This window comes from Cetorhinus maximus, chromosome 1 (assembly GCF_964194155.1).
Source record: "Cetorhinus maximus chromosome 1, sCetMax3.hap1.1, whole genome shotgun sequence".
Taxonomy (NCBI): Eukaryota; Metazoa; Chordata; class Chondrichthyes; order Lamniformes; family Cetorhinidae; genus Cetorhinus; species Cetorhinus maximus.
The window spans coordinates 11,967,099-11,989,134 of NC_135879.1; the positions used below are offsets into that span (position 1 = coordinate 11,967,099).

Below are 22,036 nucleotides of genomic sequence, written 5' to 3' on the forward strand. Positions count from 1 at the left end.
CCCTTTGATGGGAGTCGAAATCAGGTGGGATCAGTGGCTGACTCGCTCTCGCTCGTTTTACACTATCATCCAAGGTCAACATTGCCCCATCTTGTCTTGTATTTTCGATAGAGATAAAAATAAATTTTTTGATGCATGAATACTTCAAGGTTTCAGTTTGCGAGCAACATAAATCCTGTTCGCCAATGTGAACTTGTCCTTCCCACAAGCTTCTCTTCCCTCCCTCTTACTGGTCTAAAAGCACTGGGGTCTTGGTTGTAGCAAAGGAAAACCACAACAGCACAAAGGATGCAATCAATTTGTTTAGTCACATGTGGTGTTCAAATAAAGTTTAGCTTGTTCTACAAGTTTGAGGTTACAGACAATGGCAAATTTACTGCACGGTATTTTTCCACAAAAAAAAACACGCAAACTTGTAACATATTCGAATTTGGTCAATTCTGTACAGATAAGATTTGAACCACTATGACATTTTCTTTTTTTAAAAAAAAAGGTAATGGCTTGAACCCGTTATATTATGATCAATTACATGGCACCAGGTATACTCTGTTGGCAAAAAAAAGTCACACGAAGATGGATCTAGGAGATCATTACAACATAAAGAGACAGGTACTGAACATAAAACAGTTCCTTTTAAAAATGAACACTACAAGTGCTGAGTTTTCTAAAACAACAGTGTGTGACGGCATAGCTTATATAAGGTCTGCGATTCTGTATTTGAGAACGTAAGTAGCAACAGACCCCCACATGATGATTTCTGATTGCGGGGATGGGCTTGGGGGTTGAATTTTCTATTGGGATTCTCCCGCTCATCACTGTAGCTTCAACAAAAGGGCCACCAAAGACCAGAGAAGTAGCGCTTTCTTTTAACGTCACTTTACACCAAAGTTACCATGGACGATGGGGAGAATCCCCATAAACATTCCCCCCCCCACCAACCACCACCACCACCTTACATTGATCGAGCTCTGTAGGATACCATACAGAAGCTCAGAGATCAGTATTTAGTACAAACAACACAATGAGGTCCATATCTTTCTTAAAGATATTCTCTGGCAGAAACAAAACGGCTTTTTTTTAAAGAAACTTCCTGACCTCTTAAGTTTAATTAAAATAACCATCACTAAAAATATACACTAAGAACTAAAAAGAATGTAAAATAGTAAATGGGATAAAATTGATTTCAGCTAAGAAAAAATGAAATAAAATTAAACTATTTACATTTTCTTGTTAAATGGCCCAGGTCATTTTCTGCGTCTGATACCTACAGTATTTTCCCTTGATGTTTGCATCGTACACTGGCCATGTGTAATCTTGATGTGGATTGAAGTATGGCTGCCAACGAGCAGTTGATTTGTACGGGACAGGTGGTAATCCAAAATGCGGAAGCAAATACAAATGGCACATTGGTTAGCAAAAGTGAACGGGGGGTGGGGTGGGGGGGGGAGGTTTGGCAAAAAGTGGATGGGGTTTGGCAAAAGTGGACGGAGTTCGGCCAGTCATCGGGCGCAGCGTAGATTTTGGGGGTGGGAGGTTGTGCTGGACAACAGCAAGTGTCACTCTGCGACAGAGCGAGTCCAGAAGAGATCACCATATTATCGCAGCGTCCACGCCTCCGCCTGGAGTGGAAGTCATGTCAAACATGGATTCCGGTGAAGGTGAGCGGACAGCAGACGTGTGAGGTGAGGTTAGGTTGTCAGCAGGCCTCCATCTCCAGAAGTGGGCCTGGTGTCGCTGCTTTTGCTTTGCACGTCGAGAATGTACTTTGTTTTCCTTAAAAAAAAAAGAAAAGGTTATTATAAATATAAATAGCTACTGATATGAAATCCTAAGCACCGTGAGGCATTGTCAGAGATAAATGGTACAGAGATAAATCACTTGCCTAACACAGCAAACCAGTCATTGGATAATATGGTAGCTCTTGCCTCTGAGCCAAAAGATTGTGTTCAAACTGCTGTCCATAAGTTTGAACATGTAATTAGATTCAGTGCAGTACTGCAGAGGCGAAATTTTAAAAAAAAATTATTCATTCAAGGGATGTGGGCTTCGCTGACTAGGCCAGCATTTATTGCCCATCCTTAGTTGCCCTTGAGAAGGTGGTGGTGAGCTGCCTTCTTGAACCGCTGCAGTCCATGTGCTGTAGGTACACCCACAGTGCTGTTAGGGAAGGAGTTCCAGGATTTTGACCCAGCGACGGTGAAGGAAGGGCAATATAGTTCCAAGTCCAGGTGAGTGACTTGGAGGGGATCTTCCAGATGGTGAGATGTTAAACCACACCTGCCTTCTCAGGTGTGTAAAAATACCCTATGGCACCATTCATTGAGCAGGAGTGTTCTCCTGATGTCCTGGCCAGCATTAATCCCTCAACTAGCGATTAAACTAGATACTTATTTCATTTTCATTGCTACAGTGTAAAATCCATCACATTTCTACTTCTCTTTAGCTCTGAAGAAGAGTCATACGGACTTGAAATGTTAACTCTGTTTCCCTCTCCACAGATGTTGCCAGACATGCTGAGTTTTTCCAGCATTTTCTGCTTTCATTTCAGATTTCCAGCATCTGCAGTATTTTGCTTTTATATTTATTTCTCTGCTGTTTGTGGGAATTTTCTGTTGAAAATTGGCTGCTGTGTTTCCAACATTACAGCAGTGACTACACGTCAAAATGACTTCATTGGCTGTAAATTGCTTTGGGACATCCTAAGGTTGTGGATTCTGCTTTATAAATGCAAATTCTTTCTTTCTCTATAATAGCTTTTCACATAATGGCCAGGCGTATGAAGAGATTTGGTCATGAATGCAAGTCTTTCTTTCTCTTATACAATCCAAAGATGCCACTAACAGCTTAAGCACACCTAAGTGAGGTTGGGAAGAAATAATGATGGACTTGCACTAAATGGGCTGAATTTCATAGTTTTTTCAGCAGAATGATGTAGAAGATAATTTCCTGAATATTGAAAAGAATCACTGGCCGAGGGTTCCCTCTTCTGCAATAGTCGGCCTGTGATTCCTAAATGGAAAACCGAGGCTCAGGAGAGCTGAAATGTGAACCTCCACTACATTGTCTACTCAATTTAAAACACAGTTGGTTGCTCGATTGCTGTGAAGTGATGTAGAGTCATCGCTAGAACCTTACAGGACAGATGGGGGTCATTGGACCCTTCGTGCCTATGTCACTTCTTTGAAAGAGCTATCCAAATTAATCCCATATCCTAGCTTTCCCCCATAACCTTCCAAATTCGTTCATTCAAATATATGCGCTATTGTGTTTTGACAGTCATTTTCGAATGAGTCCAGCACTCTTTCTGATACTGGGTTCAAGATCTTAACAACCCTTTGTGTGTGGAAAAAATTATCCTCATCTCCCTCCAGTTCTGTTACCACTTATTTTCAACCTATGACCTCGGGTTACCAGAACTGCCTGAGGAAACTATTTCTTCTGACTTGCTCTATCAAAACTCATCATAACTTTGAATATCACTACATCCATGCTGAGTATATCTCCTCCAAAAGTAGACTAAAGCTGCTCAACAATGTGACTAAATGCTAAACTGAAAAGATTTTGTTATTGTTCTAGTATAATTGTAATTGACTTCTGAGTGAGAATGCTAATTTTATATCAATCTGTACCAACCATATGCGGCTCTCTGTTGTGGACTTGCATCTTCTAAGGGAACTGGGCTAACACTATATCTAACTAACACTGTTCTAGATTCACTTTATTTCGATCCAACAGTTTCATTCCATTGGATGAACCTGTATTAGATCTCAGCATCAAAGGTTATGGCACTATGCAAATTCAAAGTAGAGGGAACTTTGACGTTGAATGTGTTAACTCCCTGCACTACCCAGTGCCCCAAATCCTCAACATTAAGTGCTGCCAACCCGCAGCAGATCAAGGGTGCCGAAAGCAGAAGAGGGTGGGCCTGCTTTTAACTCTCTCGAACACTATTCACTTACCAGAATTAAAATTCGGGCCCAATGCTTTAGATGTTGACCCTCCATTAAAACATCCCTTTGATATCTCCCTCTCCAACTTGGATCATCAACCCATCTGTTCTCACTCCCGGTGCGGACCTGAGCATTTTCAAAAGCTTCTGCTTTTGTTTGGGATTTGTAGCACCAGCCACATTTTTCCTCCCAGGTCAGATAAATCAAGCATCCACAACTTGTACTTTATCATTTACTGGTCACCAATACCGGAGTTCAATGTTAGACAACAGGCTGTAATTACAGCATTATGAAGCAATCACTATTAAATAATAGGGCATAACAGATTATATACACAGTTTGCATTAGCTTTCTAAAGGCTACCTGTTTAAATGCAATTCATGGGTCCTGTGTAGGTGTCTTGCTTGGACTAGTTTTACAATGAATCCTTCACTCAATCAATATTGGTGCCAAGAAAACTCCTAAAATGGAAGTCTGGGCATATATTATGTTCACTAATGCACGTGTGTCAAATCTGTTTCTTTATCCATTAATTCACACTTTTGTATATGAAATATTATAACAGTGCAAAATTAAAGATTGCTGGCAGCATATCAAACTCTAGGTGTCAGCTGTGGCTCTATTGGTAGCAAGGTTGTGGGTTCAAGTCTTAATCCAGGACATGACTATGAAAATTAAGGTTGACACTCTGATGGAGGATGCTGTATTTTGCATGAGGTGTTAAATGAAGGCTCTCTTTGTCCTTTCAGTTGGATGTAAAAGATCCCACGGCACTACTTTGAAGAAGAGCAGGAGAATTACCCTTGGTGTCCTGACCAATGTTTATCCCTCAACTTCACAAAAAAAGCGGATTATCTAGTCATTATCGTATAGCTGTTTGTGGGAGCTTGTTGTGTGCAAATTAATTGCTGCTTTTCCTACATTACAACAGTGACTACACTTCAGGGGTACCTCATCAGCTGTAAAGTGCATTGGGATATCCGATGGTGATGAAAGGCTTTATATAAATACAATCCTTTCATTTTGATTGTAGAATTGTTATTGATCATGTTGGCTACATGCATAGAAACAGAAGGGGACCAGTTCATCCCCAGAACCTGTTCCACCATTCAATGAGATCATGGCTGATCCGTGACATAACTCCACATACCCATATTTGGCCCACATCCCTTAATATTTCTGGTTAACAGAAATCTACCAGTTTCAGACTGAAAATTAACAATTGACCCAGTATTGACTCCCATCTGCTGAAGTGAGTTCCAAACTTCTATCAGGTTTTATGTGAGGAAGCGTATCCTAACATTACTCCTGAAAGGTCTGGCTCTACTTTTTCTGTCACCTCATCATAGATTCCCCAATCAATGGAAATAGTTCCCTCTATGTACACCATCATTTCTCCTTAATATCTTGAAAATTTTGATCAAATCACCTGTTAATCATCCAAATTACAGGCAATACAGTCCCAGTTTCCACAATCTCTCCTTAAAATTTAACCCTTGGAGTCCAGGGCAGAATATTATGTTCGGCGTACGGGTGCGGGCTCAACACGCCCGAGCGCGAAATGACACATGATGTCAGGGGCGTGCGTCCCGACGTCATCGCGCAGACTCACGATATTTCGTTCGGCGGGTGTGCGCCGGAGTTGGCTGCGCGCCCACCGATAATTAAAAGGCCTATTAAGGCCATTAACAATCTAATTAAAGTCAAATTTACACGGCCCGTCCAACCTAATGGTTGGTGGGCAGGCGAAAAGGCCAAGCGGCCTTTACGTTTTTTAGGAAACCTCATCCACGAGCGGGATGAGGTTTCCTAAAGCAAATAAGCATTAACTGAAAACTTTATTTTAGAATTAAAAACATGTCCCAGCTTATGTTACAGAGTCACATGAGGGGACATGTTTTATTAAATTTTTATTCTCTTCATTATTGTTTTTTTACACAGCGGTTCAATTTCCCTGATGGAGCTCCGTGCCTTGGGGAGATCGAAACGCTCTTTCTCGCGCGTGCGCAAACTGCGCGCTAGGTCCGGCTCTCCCTCCTCCCCCCCCGCCGTCCGCACAGGCAGTGCTCAGCGCTGTTGCACGCGATCCCCGCAGCACGGGCCTTAATTGGCCCGCCCGCGTGAAGTTGTGGTGTGGAGCCGATCGCAGGTGGCGGGCAGCTTCCCGACTGCCCCCACTTGGCACCCCCCCGCCAAGGGCAAAATCCTGCCCAAGGTGTCATTCTAGTAAATCTACTCTGGGAGGGAGGAATGTTGGCCAGGATGGCAGGGGATGTCCCCACCCTTTGAAAAGATTCCTTGGAACTTTCATATTCGTCTGAACTGTTTGAGCTCTTGAGCCTCAGTATAACGCCTCCTCTGGATCATTGTCTGACATAAGCATTTATTGCCCATTCCTAGCAGGATCTGCAACCAAGCTCTGCGGAAGGAAAAGCCAAACTGCATCCACAAAACCATATCCCTTTAAATTCCTATTTCTGAGAAACCAATTGCCTTTAAAACAGACAACAGTGTGAAAACACACCCGGGACACTGATGCTTCTCCCAGCTTTAATGCCCAGTATTTCAAGGTCAGGTCATTTAGATTTCTGCTGCAATTTGTTCGCAATCTCCTAATCTTATCTCTTCTTATTTTGCACCAACAGATAATCATCATCTCACCTCACTACAAGTTTTGCACTCATCACACTGTCTTACGCATGTCCCAGTTTCATGTTAAGATCTTCTTGCTCAGTTTTATTCTCAGAATTTGTTGCTCTCAATTTGTCACTTGAGGTGATTCACTGATTTATTCTCCGTTTTTTTTTTGGTTATCCCTTGCCTCAAAATTCTTCTCCATCCAGTTCCAATCTAACCTCTCTAATGAGGAGTCATTCGGACTCGAAACGTTAACTGTATCCCTGTCTGCAGAGGCTGTCAGGCCTGCTGAGCTTTTCCAGGTATTTCTGTTTTTGTTCTCTCTAATCTACAGTTTCTTATGAAGGTGATTTGGTGATTTGTCTTTTTTAGATAGCATTCCTCAGCTGTCTCTGGCAAGATTGGCATTTATTGCCCATTCCTAGTTGCCATAAGAAGGTGAGAGTGGGCTCTCTTTCCTGTGTTGCAACGTCAGGCTAAGAGTCAGCCACGGGATAGGAGTGACCTATACTCCAGACGGTGCAAGATTGCATTCCCTCAAGGAACGGCAGCGAGCTAGTTGGGGTTTTACGACAATCCAACAAGCTTCTATTACTTTTACCGACAGAGCTTTTCATTTCTGATTTTATTTTAAAAACTGAGTTCAAATTCTCAGAATGCTATGGTGGGATTGGATGTTACTTCATCGGGTCATCGGTTTTTTTGGCCGACGGCGCAAGAATGAAACAAAACAATTCTGGATCGTCACGGTCCCAGTTTCTAGTGGGGATGGGCCTTCAGCCCTTGATTTTTGCCAGTCAGGGAAACCACTTGATGGAAAGGGAAAATGGTGCACTCGTGCAGTAGGGGGATCTCCTCTGAGGCTGCAGCACACTGGCAGTCAAGTTGCGCTGGTGGCTAGCTGCAGCTCCCTTAAACCAGCATGGCCAGGAATTTCCAGAGGGGATTCTCCTGTCTCCTCAGTGGACGATGGCCACAAATAGCACACAGCTTCGGAGCTTACGTTTAAACAGCACCTTTAAGGTGGTGAAATGTCCCACAACCCTTCACCGTAGCGTTATCAGGTAGTAAAAGGGTCATGGACAGCCGCAGACAAACTCCCGCGCTATGCTAGCCGCACCGAACTTCCACCCCCATCTGAGAAGAGCTGCCAGTCAACTGGGTGGTCAGCGGCTCTGCCGTCCCAGCAGCGCCAATGGGAGCAGTGGACACTACGGGTACTGCAGCCAGGCACCATGAGGAGCAGCAATGGAGGACCAGTTCAAAGGTGAGTCGAGGTGGCTTTGCCGGGGCCAGTCAGACAGGCCTCAGTGAGGAGTGGGAGGGGTGGGGTGGGCACGATCGCCCTGGTATGAAACAGGTGGTGGGTAGTGATCATTTTCGTTGGTGGCGGGGTGGGGCGCCCCCTGTTATCCACAGGGTGCCCGAACAAAATGACCCCTCACCTCCCCTTCTGGAGCCCACAGCCGGGCCACCAGGGTTTACCTGGCAGCCTCACCAAGTGGCGTGGGCTCCTCCAAACGCTGTGAAGATACTAGCGGTGGCCATTACATGGTCATTGACTGGCCAGAAAAGGGTCTCAATTGGCCCAAGGGAGTGCGAAACACCTGTCATCTACCCTGCCACTGGTAAAATACCGGCAGCAGTGGGTAGATGACGGACACAGTGACTTCCCCACCCACCTTCCACCTGATTTTATACCCTCTCCCCAGCTGCTCAGCGGATGGGGTGTAAAGTTCCTGTTATTGTGTTCAGTTGTGTAAGAAGGTTATGGGTTCAATCTCACTCCAGAACATGAGCTCAAAAATCAAGGCTGAAACTCCAGTGCACTGTCGAATGGAAGAGACGTTAAACCAAGGCCCTGTTTACCTTCTGAGGTGGGTGCAAAAGATCCTATGGCACTTTTTCAAAGAAGAGCAGGGGAGTTATCACCAGTGTCCTGACTGACCAAGATTTCAACCTCAAACAACATGGCAAACAGATTATCTGGTCATTATCACACTGCTGTTTGTGGGATCTTGCTGTGCGCAAATTGGCTGCCGCAATTCCTATATTACAACGGTGACCACACTTCAAAAAAATACATAATTGGCTGTAAAGTGCTTTGAGGTGTCTGGTGGTCATGAAAAGCAATATAAAAATTATTTTAGAGAATAGGACACTGCTTGGGATGAAGGGGCTGAGTGATGAGAGGGAAGAAAGCATTGGGATAAATTCTCTCGAGGTGAGGGGAACAGGAGGTTTTCTACTTAAAATACCAAAGGGAGCCAATAGGGTAGAGAGGGATTGACTCTATATAAGCAGAATCCTAAACAAGTGGATGGAATCTGAGCTAAACCAGTTTGAAATGAGTACAGAAGAAAGAAACTACATCACACAAATGGCTGGGAGAATGTGGAGCTCACACCCTCAGAAGGCCGGAGATGCAAAGACAAGCCTTGGCTCAGTGGTAGCACTGATCAGAGACCCTACTCCAGAGTCTAGACCACATAATCTAACATGACACTTCAGTGTTGCGTTGCTAGAGGAGGTCCTCTTTCCGAACTGTTAAACAGTCTGCTTTCTAAGGTGCACGTAAAGAATCCCATGGGATTATTCAAAGGAAGAACAGGAGAGTTCTCCCTGTTTATTGGTCAGCGTTTATCCCTCAACCAAAACCACCAAAGCTAGATTATTTGGTCATTTAATCTCCCTGTTGTTTGTGGGAGCTTGCTGTGCACAACTTGGCTGCTGTGTTTACGGACGTAAGAGTGACTACACTTCAAAAGTAATTACTTTACTGTGAAGCGTTTTGGGATGTTGTGAGAATGTGAAAAACGCTATCTGAATGAAAGTTCTTCCAATGTTTAAAAAAAACTTAGATGGTGCCAGAAGAATAGGAGTGGATGATCCATCTCGCCTCCTCCAGAAGTGCCCAGCATCACAGATGCCAGTCTTCAGCCAATTCAATTCACTCCACGTGATATCAAGAAATAGCTGAATGCACTGGATACTGCAAAGGCTATGGGCCCTGACAATATTCCAGCAATAGTACTGAAGACTTGTGCTCTAAAACTTGCTGCGCCTCTAGCCAAGCTGTTCCTGTAAAGCTACAACACTTGCACCTACCCGGCTATGTGGAAAAATGCCCAGGTGCGTCCCGTCCACAAAAAGCAAGACCAATCCAACCTGGCCAATTGCCGCCCCATCAGTATACTCTTGATCATCAGTAAAGTGATGGAAGGGGTCATCAATAGTGCACTTGCTTAGAAATAACCTGGTCACTGATGCTCAATTTGGGTTCTCACAAGATCATTCAGCTCCTGACCTCATTACAGCCTTGGTTCAAACATGGACAAAAGAGTTGAACTCCAAAGGTGAGGTGAGAGTGACTGCCCTTGAGATTAAGGCCACATTTGACCGAATGTGGCATTAAGGAGCCATAACAATATTGGGGTCAATGGGAATCAGGGAGAAAAATCTCCGCTGGTTAGAGTACTATCTAGCGCAAAGGAAGGTGGTTGTGGCTGTTGGAGGTCAATCATCTCAGTTCCGGGACATCATTGCAGGAGTTCCTCAGGGTAGTGTCCTCAGCCCAACCATGCTCAGTTGCTTCATCAATGACCTTCGTTTCATCATAAGGTCAGAAGTGGGGATGTTCACTGATGATTGCACAATATTCAACACCATTTGCGACTCCTCAGATGCTGAAGCAGTCCATGTTCAAATGCAGCAAGACCTGGACAATATCCGGGCTTGGGCTGGCAAGTAATATTTGCGCCACACCATCTCCAACAAGAGAGAATATAACCATCGCCCTTGACATTCAATGGCATTATCATCACTGAATCCCCCACTATCAACATCTTGGGGGTTACCATTAACCAGAAACTGCACTGGACTAGCCATATAAATACTGTGGCTACAAGAGCAGGTCAGAAGCTAGGAATCCTATGGCAGATAACTCAACCCCTGACTCCCCAAAGCTTGTCCACCACCTACAAGGCACAAGTCTGTGATGGAATACTCTCCACTTGCCTGGATGAGTGCAGCTCCAACAATATTCAGACAAAACAACCTGCCTAATTGGCACTCCAACCATAAAAACTGACTCCCTCCATCACTGATGCACAGTAGCAGTAGTGTGTACCATCTACAAGATGCACTGCAGGAATTCACCAAGGCTCCTTCGACAGCACCTTTCAAACCCACGACCACTAGCATCTAGAAGGACAAGGGCAGCAGATAGATGGGAACACCGCCACCTGGAAATTCCCCTCCAAGCCACATACCATCCTGACTTGGAAATATGTCGGCGTTCCTTCACTGTCGCTGGGTCAAAATTCTGGATCTCCCTCCCTAACAGCACTGTGGGTGTACCTACAACACATGGACTGCAGCAGTTCAAGAAAGCAGCTCACCACCACCTTCTCAAGGGCAATTAGGGATGGGCAATAAATGTTGGCTTAGCCAGCGATGACCACATCCCGTGAATGAATTTTGTAAAAATTGGCACTTTGAGTTGTTCTGCTATTCAGTTAGGTCATGGCTGATCTGTACCTCAACTCCATTTGCCCACCTTTGCTTTGTACCCCATCATGCCCTTACCCAACAAAAACCTATCAAACTCAGGCTTGAAAATTTCATTTCGCCCAGCATTTTGGGAGAGCGAGTTCCTGATTTTCCACTATGCCTTGTGTGAGAAAAGTGCACCACTTTTAAATGGCCCAGCTCTAGATTTCAAATGACGTACTTTTATTCTGCATGTCCCTACCAGAGCAGATAGTCTGTCTGTATCTACCTATCAAATCCCTTTGCCATTTTAAATACCTCAATCGGATCACTCCACAACCATCTAAACTCAAGGTATACAACCAAACCTTAGCAGCCGGTAATCATAATTTAGTCCTTTAATCCCCTGTATCCTTCTGGAAAATCCTTGTAGTTCTTCCAAGGCCAAAGTAACTTTCTTGAGGTATGGTGCTCAAAACTGCATGCGGTACACTAAATGGGAACTTATCAAAGTTCTATACAAGTGAAGCATCACTTCTTGATAAAGAGGCCAATATTCCTTTAGCCTTTTCAACACTTTCTGTACCCTACACTAGTTTTTTGTGATCTGTCTACATGTCTGCCCAGAATCACACAATTGTGATGGCACAGCAGGAGGCCATTCAGCCTGTTGTGTCTGTGCTGTCTCTTGGAAGCAATGCACCTACTGTCATTCCCCTGCTTTCTCCTCATAACCCTGCACATTCTTCCTTTTCCGTAAATAATCCAATTCCCTTTTGATTGAACCTGCCTCCACCAGACTCTCTGGTAGTGCATTCCAGATCTTAAAATAATCGGTGCATGTTTCTGCTCTTGGCTCCATTGCTTCTTTGGCCAATTACCCTAAATCTGTGCCCTCTCGCTCTCGATCGTTCCACCACTGGGAGCAGTTTTTCCTGATCTACTCTGTCCAAACCCCTCATGATTTTGAATACCTTGTATCAAATCTCCTATCAGCTTTCTTTTGTCCAAGGAGAGCAGTCCCAACTTCTCCGATCCAATCTGTCTACATAAACTGAAGTCCCTCATCAGTGGAATCATTGCCCTGAAGGTTTTTTTTTTGGTCTTTCACAATTCCTAGTCTCTCGCCATTAATTAAAGCTTTCTGATTCGTCTTTCTCCGATTCAAAGTGGATGATCTCAGACGTCCCCCACTGTGTCATGTGACCAGTCGAGTCTGGTCAAGTGCCCAAAGTGTGACGAACGGCATTTGCTGACTGTGACATTTGTTGGGGGTTGTTTTGGTCACCTTTCTCAGCTGACTATTGGTGATGCAGTCACAGAACCAGATGTGCTGTAAAACCCCTGATCTGCTGCGCTTTCTCTTAGCCACTCTGCCCGTGAGGCGGCCCAATTCTCTGATGCTTACTCATGAAAAGGTGCTGACAATCGACTGGGGGTGGGGGGGGGAGGGGAACAAGCCAGCATTAAACGAGGCTGAAAAGACAGGGTTTGTCAACAGAATTGACTCTACGTTCTTGTAATATGCATCAGTAGGCCAATCTTTCAAATGGAGCCTGACCAGGCCCTGTGGAAGAATAACTGGCACACTTAGATAAGAAGTTAAAAAATGAGGGAGAGAAAGCTAGCCCTTAAGCTGCATCACAGAGTTTTAAAAAACAACAAAATGCCGCTACATTCACATATTGAAGAAGGCCAAGGTGTCCCTTAGCTACAAGGAGTCACCGCAATTACTTGTTTGGTACGTTGTACTTTATTCCCTTTTCTTTTACAAAGGGCAATGGAGTGGACAATTCACCATGTTACTTTGCTAAACTATTCACCTGCAGCTTCTCTGTAAGACTCCCTCATAATGAGATTGCCTCACTATGGGCTGTATTTATTTTACAGAGGAAGAGTTCATAGACTGAAGAAGAATTTCAAGTGTACATTAACTGTAAGAAGATGCACCAAATAAACCTACAAGGATGTTCCAACAAACTATTTATTTTCTTTTTACATAATTTTATTAAATCTTTTGTTATAAAGAGTACGACCGGAATTTTCAAATTATCTTCAAGCGACAGGGATCCTATTTCATAAAAAAGCGTCACCATCATCAGTGACTCCCATATCAATGATATAACAACATCAACAATCCCCCTTGAAGTGTGAGAGCTCCATCGGGATGCAGCTCTGATGCTGCACCAGGCATTATGGTAGGTGCACAGCTCACAAACGCACTGGGTGTGCGCAATAACCACCAATAGCAAGCGGCTGGCGATGGGTCCATTGCACGTGCATCCTTGGCTTCGTGTCGTCTCGAAATGGAGTTCCAAGCTGGAAAAGAAACATGGAGAAACCCTTCCCCCAACCCTGTCACACACACACACACACCGACAGCATAAGCTGCCACAGATCGGCAAAAGCAGTGAGCTGTAGTTCGCACTTGCTGGCGGACAAGTAGGTGAAGCTTTGCCTCCTGCTTTCAAAATCGAGAAGACAATCAGAGATGAGTCGGCGGGAGCAGGTTTAATTTAGTCTGTCCCCCTTTTCGCATCCCTCACGATTCCAAAGACGGGGACCATGGGTTGTTCTTCCCAGGAAGGCTTTCCTGTCAGCTTCACATGAAACTACTTTGGCTTCCTGCAGAGGAAAAGGCCTTTAGGCTTGCAGCCAGAAAGTTCACAGCAGCAAGACAACGCACACAGTAACACAAAGCTGCTTCCCATTAGCAGTGAGGAATGCATTTCCTCAGTAGAGGAAATGGGATGCCTTTCTGTTGTAATTTTCGCATCTTCTGCACCCAACAGCAACTGTCTTTCCATTTCAGCAGGTTAATACGGTCCATCTGAGTCCCGAACTTGAGTCCGTGCTTCTGAAGTAGAACCCTAACTTCTAGTAGATTCAAAGCGCGGTTGTGTTAATTCCGGTTGCTTTTCGCCATTTGGGTTTCACGTGAAAGGGGTTTTTTTTTTTCCCCCTCTTAATCATTCTCAGGCTTTGGACGTCACTGGTCATGCCAGCATGTACTGCCCATCCTGAGTTGCTGAGGGGCTTAGTAAGGTCATTTCAGAGGGCAGTTAAGAGTCAACCACGTTGGGTGTGGAACTGGAGTCACATATGGGCCAGAGTGGGTAAGGGTGGCAGATTTTTCTCCCTCCAGTGAACCAGTTCGGTTTTTATGACAATCTGACAGCTTCACGGTCCCTTATACCGATAAGGGCTTTTTATTTCTCCGACATTTTAAAAAAACATGAACTCATGTTGCCATACTCTTCCTTATGTCACAAAAGAAGATTTATAGTGCCTCGACGTGAACAAAGGATAAATAAACCACGCTAAAAGCTAAAAAAAAACAGCTTTGACTTTATTTTTAAAATTCCAAATCTGCTTTAAAAGGAATAAGTATAATGATACAGCTCACAAGAAAGCTTACTCAAGAATCCTTGCTGTGCCTGCAATGTGAAAGATATTCTTTACCACAAATCTGTCCCATCAGTTCAATCAAAACACTCATTAATGAAAAGACACATATATTGTTCCAGTTATTTTTTTTTTCTCTTTTAAATAAAGCAATCCTGCAGCAGCTCTGAAGAAGGAGCCTCGGTGCCCCAGAGCGGCAGAAGTTGAACCACCAGCTCTTGTTCACGGGATAGACTGTGGCCTTGACTGTGTGAGTTCAGTGGGGCCTCTGCACAGAGCAGCCCACCCGTCTGGGAGGAGATGGGGGGGGTGGAGGGGGAGGGGGAACACTGGCAGGATTAAATCAACCTCCTGTGAAGCACACGTCCATTTGCCAGTAACAAAGTGCCATTGATGGGTGGCATCACGGTGCTGTTGGAGGTGAACATTGAAGTGCAAAAAGTGGTCAGAAGTGGGTAAGAACCAGACACTGGCTGCGGGGCAGGGTACGCTAACGGTCAAGGTGGGGATTTGTACAAATTTCCTTTTTGCCAAACGAGGTCATTGGAACCTATACAATATATTTGCCTTAGTATCCTCCAATCCCATTTTAGGTATCACTTCTTCCAAGTACTCAAAGCAATGACTGTGCATGTGTACCGTAGCAGGGAGTTGAGAACCCGCGGAGAGTGTGATTCCAAATAAAAAGTCTTTCCAAAAGGGGGGGGAAAAAAAAGAAGGACCCGACTCTCCTCAATTCCTCACTACAGCACACGTGCAGAAATGACTCCTTGGGTGACGAAGGGGGGCACCCCCGCACTCTGTGCGTGTGTATGTATGAAGGGCGCTGGCTTCACTTCAGGCTGGGGGAACACAGGGTGCGGATGCAAAGCGCAGCCTACAATGGCAAGAGCCTCCTCGGTAAGAGTGGAAAAGGAAAAGGGATAGTCAGGACCCCAATCGGGGGGTTGTCCAGCGGCACGGATCAAATCAAAACAATAGTCTTCACCAGCAGCCCAGTAGTCGCTCAGGTCATTGAGTGCTTAAGTCCCAACCACAAAGGTCCCAAGTTCCGAGTCCTGGAGCTTCCTGCCACTCAGAACTGTCTGCCTCAGTTCAGGTGAGTGTTTTTTTTTATTATTTTGTTTGTGTGTGTGTGTGTATGTGTGTGTGTCAGTTTTTCAGGTGGGCTGCTAGATGGAGCACCACTTAGAAGTGAGACGTTCCATCTCCGGAGGAGGGAAAAAACTGACATCGTCTGGCTCACCCCACTTGACTTGCGCCTTCTGCTGGCTGATGATGGAACAGCGCTGCTGACAGTCCCGGAGAAGTCGGTGGCCCAACCCATCCTGCTCTCCTGGCTGGAGGAGGAGGAGTTTTGGTGAGTGGCCTGCGAGAAGGAAATAAACAAGTGAATACACGGGGAGGAAAGAGTCATCCAAGAGAGAAAACACAAACTTTTTAAGCACTTCTTTTCTTAAAACAAAACAAACGCCCCCTGCAAAATTCCTGCAATTATTTTCAAATGCAGAGGGGGCTTCATCCCCCCCTAATCTTTCTTCTTCTTCTTCCTCCTTTTGATTTTCCACTTGATCCTCCTCCTCCTCGGGTCATTGTCGCACGTCGAGATCAGGTTCCTCAGGTAACTGAGCCAACTGCGCTTGGACCGTGGGTTGGGAGCACGCTAATCCACACTGGAGGAGGCCTCGCACCCGAGTCCAACCCTGTCCGCGCTTTAACATCCGTGCGCACGCGCTTCCCAGCGGGAGTCGCTGGAGGAACGCTGAGGAACAATAACATAAGGACACAAGAAATAGGAGCAGGAGTGGGCTCACTACATGGCCTGTCGAGCCTCCTGCTCCGCCATTCAATACGGTTATGGTCGTTCTCGGGCCTCAACTCCGCTTTCCCGCTCGCCCACCTTGCCCCCTTGTTGCCCTGAGAGAACGAAAACCTGTCTACCTCAGCCTTAAAATACACTCGATGATGGAGCATCTACAACCCTCACCCTCTGGGGCGGAGAATTCCAAAGACTCACAACCCATTGAGTGAAGAAATCTCCCCTCATTGCAGTCATTAATGATCATCCTCTTTATCCCGAGGCCGTTCCCTCGTGTTCTAGATTCCCCAGCCTGCGGGAAAAAAATCTCCCGGTATCCGCCCTGTCAAGCCCCTTAAGAATATCCAGAGAATATAGACCCAGTTTACTCAGCTTCTCAACATTAGACAACCCTCTCATCCCAGGGACCAATCTAGTGAACCCTGGTTGATTTTATCCCCAACTGTACATCAATTGTAGCAGTCCCCCCCTACCACCCCCCGTCCCCTCAATCTGCCTACAAACTGGTTCAAATGATTTAGTCCAGACAACGGACTGAACGTTGGACTGATGCGGTCTCGCTATCCCACTGGCAGGATGTTGCACAAGCCTTTTTACTGCTGGAGAGGCAAACTGACAACACAGAGTTATGCAGTGAGCTAGACTTTATTGATTTCATGAGCCCTGCCACAAAAATTACACAGGAGTAAAAACGAAACAATTTTAGGGAAAAATCACTCGAGGCCCCCACCACCTATTGCTCTATTTGTATGGCTGTGTGATCACCTGATCACCTGTTATACAACAGCCTTGGCCAAAGGGTTTGGGGAAGGCGCGAGGTTCAGTTTCTGGTCGGTGGCTCAGTTGGTTGATTTCTGGGCCTGTTGTAAAAGTGCTGCAATTGGCCTTCACATTCCTGGGCTAGGAAATCAACCAAAGCTCCTGCCACAGGTCACGTGCCACTGCAGTACTGAGGGATGTGCTGCACTGTCAGAGGCGCCATCTTTTGGATGTGATGCTAAACTGAGGCCATGTCTGTCCCCGCAACTGGATGTAGACGATCCCATGGCGCTATGTGAAGCACAGCAGTTGTCCTGGCCAATATCCAGTGGAGGACTGAGGGAGGTGCCATCTTTCTACTGAGTGGTCAAACCGAGGCCCTACCTGCCCTCTCGGGTGGATGTAAAAAGTCCCAGTGAACTCATTTGAAGAAGAGAAGTGAATTCTCCCAGTTTTCTGGGCAACATTTCCTGCTCAACCAACAGCTAAAACAGGTCATTTATCTCATTGCTGCTTGTGGGAGCTTGCTGTGCACAAATTGACTGTTACGACAACAGTGACTACATTTCAAAAGTGTCTTATTGTCTGTAAAGTGCTTTGGAACATCCTGAGGATGTGAAAGATGCTAATATAAATGCAAGTCTTTGTGGGTGCTCCATCGTTGACAGAGTTTAAGGCTGGGATAGGCAGATTGTTGGTCTCTCAGGGAATCAAGGGATATGGGCGGGGGTGCCGTGGGTGGGAAAGTCATGATCAAATTGAATGGCATAGCAGGCTCGACAGGCCAAATGGTCTCCTCCTGCTCCTATCTCTAGCGTTCTTTCTTTTCTGTTCTTTCTATCCACTGACTCCAGTTGGCCAATGCCTCTGCGTGCACATGTAGGTGACCTTCGGGTGAGTGCTGGTTTAAGATTGTCTGTAGAAGCCTTCCACAGACCAACAGCCTGCCGCCACTTACCCTCAGAGCTCAAATCTAAATGGGTCAGAGAAGCAAAGGTAACTAGGGTTCAGATAAACCACCAAAAGTAGTGATTCGGCTTAACTAATCCATTAAAAAATGCAACACGAGCAGGAATGTTCATTTCTCAAGGGATTGAATTGAAAAGTGGTGAAGTTGTGTTAAACCTGTTTGGAATCTTGGTTAGACAATACTTGGCAGTACTGTGCACCATTTTAGCCCCCATCTGATGACCAGAATTGATTGGTTATAACTATCAGAAAGGTTTGGTTTCTTTACTGTGTAAGAGAGAAAGCTGAGACGTGACCTGAGAAGAGATCTTTAAAATGGTGAAGAGGTTATTAGGGTAGACATAGAAATATTTCCACTCATAGGGGATTCAAAAACTAGGGGGAGAAATATTAGATGGTACTAATAAATCCAATAGGGAATTCAGAAGAAACTTTGTTACCCAAAGAGTGGCTAGAATGTGGAACACATTACCACAAGGAGTAGTTGAGGTGAATAGCATAGATGCATTTAAGGGGAAGCTAGATAAACACATTAGGGAGAAAGGAATAGAAGGATATACTGATTGGATTAGGGTGGGAGGATGCTTGTGTGGGCTATTATCACTGGCATGAACCAGAGGGCCCAAATGGCCTGTTTCTGTAGCTAGAGGTAACACATTGAGGATGGTCGCTTGGGTGAGATATCAGAGAAGACTTGGTGACCATGAACTCATATCCCAACAATGGATCAAAGCTGAAAGGGGAACAAAATATAACACAGCAGCTGATGGCTGCCAATAAATGGAGAATGTGAGTTTGTCCACAGGTCCCTCAAGTCTCTACAGCTGTTCCATAAATTTCTCAGGTTCAGCGTAAGCTGCGAGGATCAACAGGACCCTCCAATTTTGGGATGCTTAAAAACAATACTGCACAAAATTACTTCACTCATCCAGCTCCGGATCACAAAGTCTTCCAACGAGATGAGCTTTCCAGCTCAATACTGCTCCGCCAAGTAAAGACTAGAAACTCATCTCAGAAAGCAAAGTATCCCTGAGTAAACAGATGTCACAGAAACAATGCAGCCCCTGACTGTCTGCCCATGATGGGGATCGTTGTATAACTAATTCAATAGAGGAACCCATCAAACTCCCGTTGGGAATGATATATTAATCTCTAAAATGAGTGCCGGGGATTATATTTGTGATCATGCTTTCATTCTTACACAGCTTCATGCTGCTGACCGGTCTTCCCTAAGCCCAAGTCAATCGCTATGTAGAATTTCATTTGACATGGAACTCACTTGCTGCCATGATCAAGGATTCAGTTTTATTACTGCATTATTGCTGTGTTCCACAAGGTCTTATTCAATAAATTCCATGTAAATAATCCAGGCTGATGCTCCAGTGCAATACCGACGGACAGTGTGCTTTTAGAGGTATTGTTTTTCAGATAAGTGTTAAAGCAAAGCCTCTTCTTCCCTCTCATGCAGTTATCCCTGGTGCCCTGGCCAGTGTTTAGCCCTCAACAAACAATACCTAAGATCAGACCATCTCCTCATTAGCGCACTTGCTGTTTACGGGACCTTGCTGTGCGCAAACTGACTTCCGACATTACCACGTTTCTGCAAATGTAATCCATTGACAGTAAAGCGGTTGAGGAATGGAAGCTGCTATATAAATGTCAGGTCTTTCTTGCTGCTTAGAGCATCCACGATGATGGTCACAGAGATCTCCAATGTCCAAGCCAACCCACCAAGAGCTGAAAGGAACTGTGACGATGAGGAAGATGGGCACAAAGAGATGGAGAAGCAATATTTTCCTTTTGGTTTGCATGTTGCTGCGCTGCTGAGGAAAGTCAAGCTGCGATGGCAATGGATGTGCTTTCACTACCAATAAATATGGTGTAAAGGTTTCCTGCCTGATATTCTGTTGATTGTCAGGTCCAGGAGACCTGCCATTTTGAGCTTCTAATCAAACCAGGAATCAGTGACAGAGACACAAGAAAGCAGCTGCAGCAAGACTCCCTGACTGGGATTGATCAGGATCAGGAGATTCTCCAGCTAGAGAAAGTGATTTGACTATAGCTCTTGGATATTACTGACTTTTCCCAATTTAATCTGGCCCCAGATGCTATGCCCCAAACTTCCGCTTGAAGTTGTTCTCCATCGCATCTATACAAGTGTCCAGTCCTCCATTTCAAGAGCTGAAAATGAGTACGCAGATGGGTACTTTCCTTTTTAAACAGTGGACTCAGGGGATTCGAATGATCTTGCACTGATATTGAAGCTGATCAGACCCTCAGCACGGCCCAAAGAGCTTCACAACCCGTTACAGTAAAGTCTTGCGAAGTACAGTCACTGTTTTATGGGTAAATACATACAGCAAGGTCCCACAAACAATTAGCAACTGAAATGAGTGACCTATTTTTTGGTGAAGAGAGGAATACATAGTAGGGTCCCCGGAGAGTTCCTCGTTCTTCTGTGAAGATCTTTTGCCATCCAGTTGATACCTGGATCCTTTAACACCTTATCCAAAGGTGCAGCACTTCCAACCTTGCAGCACTCCCTCAGCAGGGCAGTAAACCGCCAACCTAGGTTAGCTGCTGACATCTTGAATCCACAGCCTTCTGCCTCAGATCAGAGCATTGGGCTCCACACACACAAACACACCTGCATATTTTTCAGAAAACTCTCCAAGTGTGATTACAAAATAAATTCAATTATGATGACTCTGTCTCCTGTCAATCATGGTGCTTATATATAAGTATCATATGTAACATTTATAATTTATATATGCATATATATAAATAAATGTATATATATACATATATGAAATCCAATTTTATTTTAACAATGTGATTCAATAATACTTATCACCTTGCCTAAAGCACTTTGAAATTCAAGATTCAGTTATTTACAATGCAAATGACACTCTCTGCAGATTATAAATAAGCATTAAAATTGATAATACATTTTATAAATATATTCTTTATTTAGAAACAAGAAAGTTTGCATAGGACAAAATATGAATGGATTATTTATTTTATTTAAGGATTTCCCAGTGACAAAAGATTGTGTGGCAAAGCTGTTTCTCAAATATAGCTCATTATATCCTGAATACCGAGCCTTGAGAAAGCTTTAGTTACAGGCAACTTCTGTTGTTCAACTTCGTATTGACTGATTATTTGTCACTGGATGTATTATGAATGGTCCATACAGGGCACACGACAGGGGGGTAAAAAAAACTCGCACATAAGCTTAAACATTTTATTGTGGTGAAATAACTGCACTTTATCATCCCACATTTTGCTCATGGATGCCACCATCAGTGACAGGCCTGTAGCTATTGTGTTCAAGGACCTCACCCGAATAGAGCCAGCCATCTCTCAGGCAGAGCACTCTTACCTCAGATGTCAGAAGGTCATGTCTGCAAGTCCTGCTTCAGAGACTTGAGCATATAATCTAGGCTGGCTATCCAGTGGAATGTTTGCGCTGTTGGAGGTGCCGACTCCCGGGTGAGATGTTAAAACGAGGTACTGTCTTCGCTCTCAGGTGGATGTACAAGATCCCATCGCACCATTTAAAGAAGAGCAGGGGTGCTCTCCTGTTGTCCAGGCAAACATTTTTCCCTCAACCAACATCACTAAAGCATTGCTAAATTACTATTTGTTGGATCTTGCTGTGCATAAGTTGACTGCCATGTTTCCACACAATGATTACACTTCAAAAGTATTGCGTGAAAGGCACTTTGGAGCAACATAAGGTCACGAAAGTTGGAATAAGAATGTTTCTTTAGGTACAGCATATGTTTAGAAGGGCAGATTCTACAATCATACCAACACAGCAGTGTTTCCCAATGCATAACCCCATGTGGCATTTCAACTGCCCACAATCTGGAACTCCCTCCCTAAATTGCTCTCTCTCTCTCTATCTCTCTCTCTCTCCACATATCTCTCCTCCTTTAAGTTGCACCTTAAAACCTACCTCTTTGACACACTTTTTGGTCTCCTGTCCTTTGGAATTTTATGC

The 22,036-nt window shown here is 44.6% G+C and overlaps 1 protein-coding gene across 9 annotated transcripts in view; it reads right to left on the reverse strand.

Moving 5' to 3' along the window:
• Positions 1-289: 289 nt before the first annotated feature.
• lef1 (lymphoid enhancer-binding factor 1) overlaps positions 290-22,036 on the reverse strand; it is a 170,031-nt gene continuing 148,284 nt past the window's right edge. For 4 of the 9 annotated variants that reach the window (XM_078532785.1, XM_078532712.1, XM_078532555.1 and 1 more), the window contains exons 10-11: positions 15,730-15,852; positions 290-1,773 (exon numbers count right to left, since the gene is read on the reverse strand). In XM_078532785.1, coding sequence (XP_078388911.1) covers positions 1,697-1,773; positions 15,730-15,852 — 200 coding nt within the window. In that variant the 3' untranslated portion in view covers positions 290-1,696. Of the gene's footprint in view, positions 1,774-15,714; positions 15,853-22,036 lie in introns of those variants that run through there. The other 5 variants (XM_078532919.1, XM_078533032.1, XM_078533022.1 and 2 more) reach the window with 2 other exon arrangements.